Genomic DNA, 12,376 nt, shown 5'->3' on the forward strand with positions numbered 1-12,376 from the left:
AATACGGACTCTGATGGAATCCCACTGCAATAGAAATTAGAGTCTACAGGAGAGAAAAGTAAAACAAAAACAATCTATGGCATATAGCTGGAATTGGACTAAAACTCTATCTGGCTAAAAGGGCAAACTATTCCTTTAACTTAAAGATTTTTGTGTGCTTTAAGAAATCAACACTAATGCTTTAATTTAAATGTGGCTCTTTTAAGTGGCTTTGTAATATTTTATTGTTTTGTTGTGGTTTAATTTAATATTTTAAAATGCATAGGTAAATGTAATTGCATGTTTTAACCTTTTGTTTTAGGCATACACAGTTCAGGGACAGTATGCAATTCCTCATCCTGACGTGAGTCCTGTGCACTACAATCAATGCCCTTTCTCATTTGTTCTGGGCAGTATTTACTTTCTGTTGTTAATAAGTGAAAGAGAGTTTGCTGTAGTTTCAGTTGTGTGTAGCAGAGTAATGCATAGTTCAATGTGAATTACTTGGAGTTTGTTCTGTAATTTATTTTTGCTTGAAAGTACATTGGCCCAGGTACAAATTATTAGCTTTGTGTTAGTATCTTAAAATTTGTTAATCGTTTCAATGTAAATAATAATTTAACAATTAACAGTAATTACTTATATGTATAACAGTAAAAAATGTCATTAATCATAGCACATTTATTTCTAAATAGTAGAATAAAATTATGGTTGATTTTAAGTATGTATTTAATATAATTAATTAATCCTGTTTTTAAAGAAAGATGGTTTCTGTATTCTGATATAATTCCATTTGATTGGTTAGCTCTAATTTCCCATCCTGCCCTGCAGTTGACCAAGCTTCACCAGTTGGCTATGCAGCATACCCCTTTTACTCCCCTTGGGCAGACCACCCCTGGTTTCCCTGGTACGTACCCGTGACTCCCTGGGGATGTCCTTTCTCAAAACACCTTTATCTCCCATGGTCATTTTATCACTTAATTAAATGTGGTCAATGACCAAGTTTCCTGTTGTCACGTTTAACTGTGACTAATTTTTATAATTACCCTTGTAATGAGTTATGTCATTAATGGTTATCCATTGTTGTCTTGTACCCTTGTTAATAGCTTTGTTGTTAAAAAAAGCAGTACGTTGTAGCATCATTTAAATGTAATATGTTTCTGTTAGTAATTCCAATGTTGTATAATTATGTCTTGTTGTTTAACATCCTTCCTACATTTCATTTTGCCTTAATATTAAAAGTTTCTGTATAAGCAAAACTTTGATATTATCATTAACTCACATCTGATGCATGTTACATGAAAACGTTGTTACAGACAGAACTAAAAACTACAAGTCAGTCTTTCTATTTCCTGAATCCTCTTTCTGCTTAATTTGCTTTTTAGATATGATTTATGTTTCATTTGTGTTTCTTTTAACAGAAATTTCTTTTTAACCATTCCTTCTTTAATGCAAACCAACTGTCTGTTTTATCAATCTAAACTAGCAATGTTAAAAAGTTCTTTAAGCTTTTTTTTCTCATCTGTTTTTGTCTTCATTTGCTAAATCTTGTCACAGTATTTCATTTAATTTCTTTCCTGAAATATTCTTGTACCATCTTGTATATTTGTGTCCATATTCCCTGCATATCACAATGTTTCCTCCTCACATTTAGTTTGTCCTTTTATTTTTGCATTCCTCTTTATTCTTCAATTTTACCTTTCTTCTGTACTATATGTTATATGCTGTGCAGCTGTTTCTTTCGATCTATCAATTATGCTTTGTTCTGGTATCTTTTAAAATATATCTTAAATATTTTGAAGCGCTTTATTGAATGTTTACTAGGAGTTTGATATTAATAAATGCTTAATTCTGTTCAGCAGCAGGATTGGATGCCACTGGTCAAACCAGTTCCCATGAGTTCACTATTCCAAATGATGTGAGTGTTCTTTTGTTAGCTACTGCAATAATCTGCATGCCCCATTTCTAATCTTGCTAACATTACAGTACATGTTGTCACAACAAAAAACAATTTCCTTCGGAAAGACCACCTGTCAAAATAACATAGAGTTATACTTTTGAATATTTTGAAATAGATTAGAGCTGAGCTTGCAGAGTTACACATTTCATTTTAACCATAAAATCACTTACTATGTATGCTGTTTTTGATAATTATTTATTGAAAAGTAATCCATAAATAAGTCACTGGCATGTTAATGTAAAACTTAGCTTGGCGCTGCACATTCTAAAGACAAGTATGCGTTCCTTAATGGATTTTGAAATTGTAGTGTATCTGTGTAAATGACATTGGATTTCATTGGAGATCTATATCTTGGTCAGTATCAACAACTTGCATGTATTTAAAACTTTTAAGATAATAAAGCATCCCAAGGCATGTCACAGAAACATTATAAAACAAAATATGATATCATTTCACATAAGGAGATGACCAAAAGTTACATACAAGTAGAACATGTGGAGTGCCTTAAAAAGGAGAGACAAGTGAAGACTTGCAGAGAGGGAAGTTTAGAGCTTAGGACTTAGACAACAGAAGGAACAGCCACCAATGATGGAGCGGTTAAATCCAAGGATGTTCAAGCAGCTAGAATTAGAGGAATACAGACGTTTGGGATGGTTGAAGGGTGGGAGGAGATTTGAAAATAGGACAAAGATTTTAAGGAAGTGAAAGCTGAGCAGTTAAACCCAAGTTTTCTGAAGCTACTTTGTAGCTACCTCCCAAAAGTTCATTTTGCGTCTTGTACAATGACATAATTTTTTGATATGATTATAGGCTCAGCCTTCTCTTTTTATTTCTTAATCTTACTTTTACACTTAGTAGAGCTACATGACGACTGTCAACTAAATATAATAATTGAATACTATCAGCAGCCTATATTTCTATGGTACTGCAGGGTGGTGGGTGTAAGCATTGACATTGCAAGTCAATAATAAGGAACCAGGAATAAATCTGTGCTTGACATTAATTGATAGATAGTTACAATGTAGCATAGTGTTAATAATGTTTTATTCAATGCACTTAATCAAAACTGTTCCTAATTTGAATAAAAGCTCGTCTTAAATAAATTAGTGGTCATTATGGTACAGCAAATACAAGTTATTTCCAATACGATTCACTTTTGTATGCTGAAATATTGAAAAATAATGGATTTGAGAGTGTTTCTTTCTAATTCACATATTGTTTAGCATCTATTAAAATTTAAATAACCTTAATGATACATCATTTTTAAGAAATAGAATGTTAGATTTTGATGAATTCGGCAATGTTAAATTAATGGAAGGGTCAGTAAATTCACCTGCAGTCCTGAAATGATTATTCTCAGGAAAGAAAGGAATTCAACATATGTTAGATTGGAGATGCAGTAAATTAACATTTGCATCAACTCTGAGTTTAATGCTAATATCTTTCAAATAAACGATTGATTATGTATTCTATATGCAAAAATGTATTTTCTGTGTAATGTGGCATATTGTAAAGAATCAATACAACCACTGACTATTGATTCATTATACAATATACCAACTTAAACAATTTGCAATTAGTGAAAATTTTGCTGCAGACATTTTGTGCAGATATGTTACTAACTCAAAAACTGATCCAATCAGCCCTTATCAGGCACAATAAACAAAACGGACCTAGTTATAATTCTTCAATAAAAACAGTGGTCCACTTTTCTTCTTCTCTTGCTCAGACGTTTCTTACTGTAAATATCGACTCAGTGCCTTTGACTGTTTCAATAATGACCTTTCCACTATCATAATATCAGAAATGCTGCTGATCACAGTATATTCAGCTTCATTTGCAATTCCTCAGATAGTGAAATAACGATGCAGTAAAACCTGCACCACATCCACTTTGAACAAGAGAAAGCCTAACTACTTATTAAGATTGAATCGCACTAGCATCAAACAATGATTTGGCTGAATCATCATTAAGCAAGAATTGTATAAGACTAGCTACATAAATGACCAACTATTAAAAGCTGAGGATTCTGTGGCATGTAGTGCTTGTCCTACTTTCCCTTTCCAGGAAATAAAAGACATAGGGCAGAAGTGTGAATGAATACCCTCCATTTCCCTGGATGACTCCATATCTTGAGTAACATTCAAGAAGCTCATTACTGTATACGAAAATGCGATCCTCATAATAATTCCTGCTCTCCACAGGAATTTTATGGCTGTGATGTATGCTGTCTACAGAATGCAGATCATTAACTTCTTCAGCACAGATCCCAAACTGGTAACCTACACCAAATTGGAAATTCAAGATCATGAGGTGTTTGGGTACCACTGTCATCTCCAGGCTTTCACTTCATGGACTGAATTTTGCAGACCCCTGGGAATAGGATGGCACATGGAGAGTATTGTAAAATTGGATACACTGTCTGTAGTACATTCTTGGTGCCTGTCAACCCATGCCCACTCCTGCTGCAATTTTATCAATGACAGGCGAAGTATTGAGAGCCTCTCACTGGCCTTCTGGTGCCATTGTTGGGATTTTACCCACAACAGGGAGAGGCTGACATTAAGTGTCCAGCTCAATCAATAAACATGGCAGGCTAGTGACCAGGCAAGGTATTGTTGTCTCTCTCTTCAGGCTCTCTATATCCTTTGGTGGCCCCCTCCTAAAGTATTCCCCTCAGCATATTTCCCCAATTGAGAATTATATTTTTGAAGATGCTACATTAGTTATTTATAAGATAATTCTGACAGAGTCCAAAAGAAGTGGTTATCTTCATCTTAGATCAAAAGATGTTTGGTTGGTTTAGAACAGTTAAAGTACACAGACTGTCTGAAACAATTTAAAAAGAAAATCTAGCTAAAGTAGTAATGAGCACAGAAGGAAGACTTCGCATTCCACTGGACAGAATAAGTTTGGATAATTTTACTTGCTTTTTTAAATATTTATTACATTAATGTCAGAATAGTCTAAACTTAGTCAGCCACAAAATATGACACTGAGCCACATGAGATATTACAGAAGATGGCCAAACAATTAGTTACAGAAAAAAGTTTTATGGAGTGTCTTATTGGAGAAGAACACAATAGAGACATGGCATGACCTTGTGAAATTGTTTCACAGGTGAAATTGCCTTTGACATGATAGCTGATTCACAAATACAATGTTTACTGTAGAATATAAATGCCACGAATATTACTTCCAACTGCTATACAATGACTGTGGCTAAGAGGGATCTGATGAAGAATCAAGCTTGGTTATGATATGACTGTCAACACTCATGACTTCGACTCACACATCAGAAACAGCATCTAAGTATATACTCTGGGACATTGACATCCATGAAACCAAACTTGGGCAGAAGCAAAAGAGTTGCGGGGAGCAGTTTTTAGTTTTAAGGGAAGGTAGGAAATAACCCTAACCCTATCACAGTAAATGTGTATTTACAGACTTGGCTATAAATCCTTGCTGGTTGCTCACATTAAATCCAGTTGAATTGGCTGACGGTTGACATTGACACTTTAATGGAAGAATGATAAGAATTATTCTCTAACATGGGGCTTTTAAATAAAACTAATAACCTCATGTTTTACTAGAAAGAGAAACAAAATTATGACAATAAATGATTGAAACTTTAGAAAATGAGGGTTTGTATACTAAAACCTACAAAAAATAATTTTACTTTTGAAGGCATTTTCTATTTTGTTTAAAACTTTTTTAAAAATCTGACTGGCAGATATCATACATTGGAATTTCATTCCCGGGTCCCATTCCACCTCTGGGTGAAATTCAGGTTGGGAACTTGGTGGGGTGAGATCTTGGAGGAAGCAGCCAATTTAGTGGCAGCCTCTGGAATTTCCAAAGATGAAGAAATAGAAAACCATGCACCAATCTTTTATTTATTATTAGATTTATTCACAATGCAACATTATAAACACCTTACTCCTCCCTAGCCAATATCTAGAGCACCAAAAGTCTCACTTTATTGTCTTTTGATTATCAATAAACCAAATTAACTAAACATCACATGATATACCTCTATTGCAATTTGCATCAGAATCCAAGCTCTTATCTGGTAAAGCAATAAATCAATGCCCTCCAACCAAATATTCTTAATTATGCAATTAATATACTATTAAGACATACCCCTCTTTTATTTAAATTATAACTTTATCAAAATACAAAAACAATATTTCAAACCAAATCAGAAAAAGCCAAAAGAAAAAACAATATTCTATAAATTCCACATCACAATACTAGATACCTCTCTTATAGGATCTCAAATAGTCTCTCTATGGATGCATTCCTTCTTGCAAATCAATCCAACAATTGATGACTTACGTCATTCCATTTTATCCTGGAGATTTATTTTCTTTCCAGCATCTCTTTAACACTTGAACTTTTTTGGGTCACTTTTTTTGTCGAATGTACTCTACACCACTGGGAATGACGATCAATATAACTTTCAGTTATTCTCAAAGTGCCCTTGTCCCCATAAATATTTGATAAATCAAACACCATAACTATTGTTTCTATAGCTGAAGTATTTTTATCAGCTTTTTTTTAGCTTTCCAGGCCAAGGAACACCATTTTCCATTTTCACCCACCGAGGCAATTCTAAAAAGATCTATATTCAAATACTCATCTGGAAGAGTGACATAAGAAGCCTCACTAAAGAGGACTAAAAGCTATAAACTTGAGTATGCATTTCTCAATATTTATTTTTAAAAATATTTTATTTGCCCTTAAAGCATTGAAACATGGGAACAGGAGTAAATCATTCAGCTGACCGAGCTTGCTCCACTATTCTAGATCATGGCTGATCATCTCTTCAGTGCCAAGTTTCTGCACTACTTGCCTTTTCTACTTTCATAGATGTTGCATTTATTGCTCCTCCTGGCTTGCCCAATGGACAGGATGCTGAGCTATCTTCTGTAACTGTTAATGTGTAGGGACATCTACAGTCCTGTTAGGAAGGGAGCTGTAGAACTTTGCCCCAAAAACAGTGAAGGAACAGTGTCTGTCTTGGAATATGCATGTGCTGGTGTCCCCAAACTTCTGCATTCCTTGTATTTAAATGTATTCAAGGTTATGAGTTTGGAAGGTACTGTTGGAGGAGCCTTGGTGAATTATTGCAGTCCATTTTGTAGATGGTACACACTGCTAGCATTGTGCATCAGTGATTGTAGTGGGTAGATATTGAAAGTGGTGAATGGGGTGTCATTCAAGTAAGCTGCTTTATTCTGGTTTCTTGAGTATCGTTGTAGTTGCAGTTATCCAGCCAAATGAAGAATATTCCATCATAGTACTGATTTGTGCCTTTTGGATGATTAACAGGCACTGAAGAGATATGAGGTATGTTATTCTCCACAGAATTCCAAGCCTTTGTCCTGCTCATATATCAACAGTATTTATATGATGGTCCAGTTCAGTTTGTGGTAAATGCTAATTGCTAGGATGTTAAGAATGAATGATTCAGTGAAATTAATGCCATTGAATGTCTATTGGACATACGTAGCTTGTCTCCTACTGATGAGGTCATTACCTGACACTTGTACGGGAGCTCTGTCCAACAAAGATGGTGGATGAGTTCCCAACTCTGGAGGAGTAATAACAAGCCCTTCAGCACTGGAGGATCAGTGACGCTGCAATCAGCGACAGAAACTGCTAAAATAGATAAGATAATTGTAAGGGCACCTCTGAAAACTTGCTAAAATTTCAATGTAAAATGTGGCTACAGCTGCCTGAACAGAATTGTGAAGGGGAAATCCCCCATCATAGACTTGCAGCTGCAATAACCCTTTAGCAATTAAGGCTGGGCAGTAGTGAGAGAGAAATTAAATAGGGCATCGTGAGCCCCTGCTCTGCTGATGGGATGGCATCTCTATCCAAGGCTTTGGCCTCACTGGAGCCCCATATTCTGACTGGAAAATTCTAGATGGCATGTGAAGTGTCTTGAATTGACCCTTTAGTCTAATTGTTACCTGCCACTAGTGGGTAGATAGCTGTGAAACCCCTGAAGTTGCAATTTTCAAAATAGGCTGGAAGCATGAATGCGCCAGCTGCCCATCATGTTAGACAGTTACACAAAATTATAGATTGTCCTCCACTGAATGTAGATGATAATTAAGCCCATTGTTTAGGTAAAGATAGATGTTTTTAACCTGCCTTACAAATGTACTGGTTGGAGCTTTGAATGGCATGTGAACCACTAGAACAAAGAGGGCATTGTTAGGTGGAATTCTTGGACTGGGAAAGAAATGCGTCCAGACATGTCTTTTTGCAGCAGCAGCAGCTGTTTTTTTCTTGTTCTACACCTCTGCCCTAACTGAATTTTCATAGTAAGCTAAATAGGATGGTGCAGCACCCAGAATTTCAGGCCACAGCTCTGTCCGTGTTTTCCCAAGGTCTGGAATGTCTGAACCGTATTTACACTATGTGACTGCTTATGTGTTCCAAAAGGGCAGTGAGCCAATGAAAGCAGTTAAAAGCAAGTTTTTTTCCCCCTAAATACTGACAGTCTTGAAACTTAATTGAAAGTTACTGAGGGAATTGCTTTTTTTTAACACCTCATTGGTAATTTGGTCAACAGCATCAACCACCCTTTATTAAATATGAATAGTATTTATTCTATTGAAATTTATGGAATAAAAATCAGATACAAGGGCTGCCAATCTGCTCTAACAAATGACCGCACAGGCTGTGAAAACAAAAGCATACGCTGGTTTCTTAATTAAAAATTTGCAACTCCATGGGTTACATCCTTCACTGGAGATGCAAGTACTGTAAGGATTGTGCCCTTTAATACTCACTCAGCACTGTGACCTTTAAATGACTATTACAGCCTGCCAACATTTAGTCATATCTCATTTATAAAGCATAGAATTCTGACCTGTTGTTGCAGGGGATTAATAACTGTCACATCATTCATATAAGAGTCCTGATTAAGAATGACTCATTATACTCAACTAACCATTTTGTTCGGTACCTTCCAAACTCATGACCACTTCCATTTAGAAAGACATGGAATACCACCATCAGCACGTTCCCCTCCAAGCCACTCACCATCTTGACTTGGAAATACATTGCCATTACTTAAGTATCACTGGGTCAAAATCTTGGAACTCCCTCCCTGATGGCACTGTGGGTCTACCTACAGCACATAGACTGCAGCAATTCAAGGAGAAAGCTCCCCACCACCTTAAGTGCATGAGAGATGGGCAATAAATGCTGGTCCAGCCAGAGATGCCTACAAACCATAATTTTTTTTAAAAATTCCAAAACATATTTAAAGGATGCAAAATTGTGGAAGAGTTTTTTTTTATAATAATAAAACAGTCTTCTAGGTATAAGGATATGAGGTAGGCCATTTAGGATGAAGATGAGGGGAAGAAGGTGAGCCTGTGGAATTCTCTGCCATAAAAAAGCAATTCTGAGCAAAACTCAAATCAAATTAAAGGAAACCTAGTATTCCTATTTAAAACATCCTTGCAATATTATATTAAATTTACTACATTACACTTATCGGAAGGTAAAATTATAATTTCTGTAGCAGTTGTACAATAAATGGTTTGAAGTATCATTGCAAAATGTAAAGGTCCAACATAAATTAATAGTAAGTTAGGGGCTTGCTTCACCTCTATAAGTATGATGTGCAGGTCTCTTGGTTCTCTGAGTCAAATAGGTCATTTACAAAGTCAATTACATAGGACAGAATTCCCAGGGCTAGAATGGTGCTTCAGCATCACATGCTATGATCTACCTTTGGAAGGTGGAATGGTCAACAGCTGCTCTTGAGACTTGAAAGGGGCATGTCTTGGGGCTGATTAGGAATACCAGGATGCTTCCCCAAACTTGATGCAGAGGGAAAGGCAGAACACTTGCTTGTTTGAAGCTCTCACTTCCCCAGGATTTAAAACTTTTTGGAAGATTAATGAAACTAGATTCCATATCCAACTTACGTTTCTGGCAGGTGAACGGCCTGCTCCATGTTCTGATCCTGCTTTGAAATGTACTTATGTATGATCTATTAAATAGGAAATTTGTCAAGTGTATTAATTTGCAAGTTCAATATTATGCAGTTCTTTCTTGTGCAGTGCTTTTCAATTGCTATGTACACAGTAGAAATAGATTTCAAATACAGTTATTAATTTATCATTAGCTGTTTCTGGAAGTCTACTGGAACAACCGATTAAATATCTTTCTGTTTTTCTCCTATTTAAGTTAATAGGATGTATCATTGGCAGACAAGGGAGCAAAATAAATGAAATCAGGCAGATGTCAGGAGCACAGATCAAGATTGCCAATGCAACAGAAGGTTCCACAGAGCGACAGATTACCATCACAGGATCTCCTGCTAATATTAGCCTGGCACAATACCTAATAAATGCAAGGTATGTGCAGTATTTATTGTTCTTTGATACAACTTGCAAGAAGAAAGTATATTAGACACTGACGTAAGAAATGGCACACTGATTGTTTCAGTCTAAGGGCAAATGCTGCAATCATAATATCCAATTTAGGAACTTATGACTGTTCCTCAATACTGCTTAGTACTTTTTAGAAATAGTAAGTAAATTAACATTTAAATTTTTTTTTAGAAAATTAAAATGCTGGAAACCTGAAATAAAAAGAGAAAAGTAAGTCATACTCAGCAGGTCAAGCAGGATCTATGCAGAAAGGTGGACTTTAATGCTCACCCATAGTGGGCTGGGAAGCAGGTTGAGTAGGAAAGTGCAGTGTAGTTACCCATTCACTGTCCCACCTCTCTCTTTTCCTCCCACACCCCGATACACATCATTATGTGATCATGATCAGGATGGAAAGTGTTGAGGATGACCCTTGCTTTGTGCCCAAAGATGGACAGTAAGTGATCAATTAAGGGCCACTTCATGGCCTCATTCCACTATTCCACTATTGGGCCTGTTATCAGATAAAAGCCAATTAGTACGAAGAGGCAGGAATATAATGGTAATATCATTGGCCTAATAATCTCTTAGCCCAGGTTAATGCTCGGGGGATAAGATTTCAAATCCCATCATGGTGCTGATGGAATTTAATTAATAAAGCTGGATTAAAGGTAGTTAACTGTCCATGTAACAACTATCATTGATTGTCATGAAAACCCATCTTTTTCAATCCCCTTTAGAGAAGAAGGTCTGTCCTTACCTGGCCTGGCTTATCACTTCTCATATTACTTTTGCTTCTTTTATTAATAACTTTAAATCTATGCTTGCCTGTTCACAAGTGAGAACATTTAGAGCAAAGAACAAAGAACAATACAGCACAGGAACAGGCCCTTCAGCCCTCCAAGCCTGCACTGCCCTTTCATACTTAAACTGTCTTCATTTACAGGATCAGTATCCCTCTTGTCCCTTCCAGTTCATGCATTCGTCCAAGTGCTTCTTGAATGCTGCTATTGTGTCTGCTTCCAACACCTGCTCTAGCAGAGCATTCCAGACACTTACCACCCTTAGTGTGAAAAATGTGCCTCACATATCTATTTTAAACTTCCCCCCGGCACCTTGAACCTGAGTCCCATAGTAATTGACCTCTCCACCCTAGGAAAAAGCCTCATACTTCCCACGCTATCCATGCCATTCATAATCTTATAAACTTCTATCATGTTGCCCTTCAATCTCCTGCATTTCAGTGAATATAAACCCAATCTATCCAATCTTTCCTCATAGCTAAAATCCCCCATACCAGGCGATGTCCTGGTAAACCTTTTCTGTATTGTCTCCAAAGCATCAACATTCTTCTGGCAGTCTGGTGACCAGAACTGTATACAATATTCCAACTGTGACCTAACTGAAGTTCTTTAAATGCCCATTCCAATGAAGGCAAGCATGCTGTAGGTCTTTTTTACTATCTTATCAACCTGCGCTGCCAACTTTAGTGATCTGTGGACCTGCACATCCAGATCCTTCTGCATATCAATACTCCTAAGGGTTCTGCTATTCGCTGTATAATTTTCACCTGTACCTGACCTTCCAAAATGCATCACTTCACATGAACTATTTACTTTGTCCATACTTCCATAATTTTGGGTGCTTCAAGTATATTTCTCTTCAGCCTTCACTTCTCCAAAGAGATTGGTCCCAGTTTCTTCAATCTATCTTACAACTGAAATTCTTCATCCCTGGAATAATTCTTATAAATTCATTATAAATTACAATTGTAATTATATTTACAAGAATTATGAATTATTTTCCACTCTCTCTAATCTGTTCACATCCTTCCTAAAATGTCCACCTAGTGCTCAACACAATACTTCTGCTGAGGCCAAACTAATGTTGTATCTAAGTTCAACATAACTTCCTTGTTGTTACACTCTATGCTCTCTAAATAAAACCTGCAATGCTGTATGTTTTACAAACTTCTTTCTCAATCTGTCCTGCCACTTTAATGGCTTATGCACATATGCACCCAGGTTCATCT

General features: G+C 36.3%; 1 protein-coding gene across 8 annotated transcripts in view; it reads left to right on the forward strand.

Annotated features, from left to right (window-relative positions):
• Positions 1-12,376, forward strand: part of LOC122549891 (poly(rC)-binding protein 3) — a 272,566-nt gene that overhangs the window by 236,492 nt on the left and 23,698 nt on the right. For 6 of the 8 annotated variants that reach the window (XM_087987178.1, XM_043690073.2, XM_087987182.1 and 3 more), the window contains 4 exons: positions 302-343; positions 811-886; positions 1,839-1,897; positions 10,160-10,329. In XM_087987178.1, coding sequence (XP_087843304.1) covers positions 302-343; positions 811-886; positions 1,839-1,897; positions 10,160-10,329 — 347 coding nt within the window. The remainder of the gene's footprint in view (positions 1-301; positions 344-810; positions 887-1,838; positions 1,898-10,159; positions 10,330-12,376) is intronic. The other 2 variants (XM_087987180.1, XM_043690074.2) reach the window with 1 other exon arrangement.

This window comes from Chiloscyllium plagiosum, unplaced genomic scaffold, assembly GCF_037043375.1.
Source record: "Chiloscyllium plagiosum isolate Xiang-an unplaced genomic scaffold, Cpla_swu_hap1 HiC_scaffold_5, whole genome shotgun sequence".
Lineage (NCBI taxonomy): Eukaryota > Metazoa > Chordata > Chondrichthyes > Orectolobiformes > Hemiscylliidae > Chiloscyllium > Chiloscyllium plagiosum.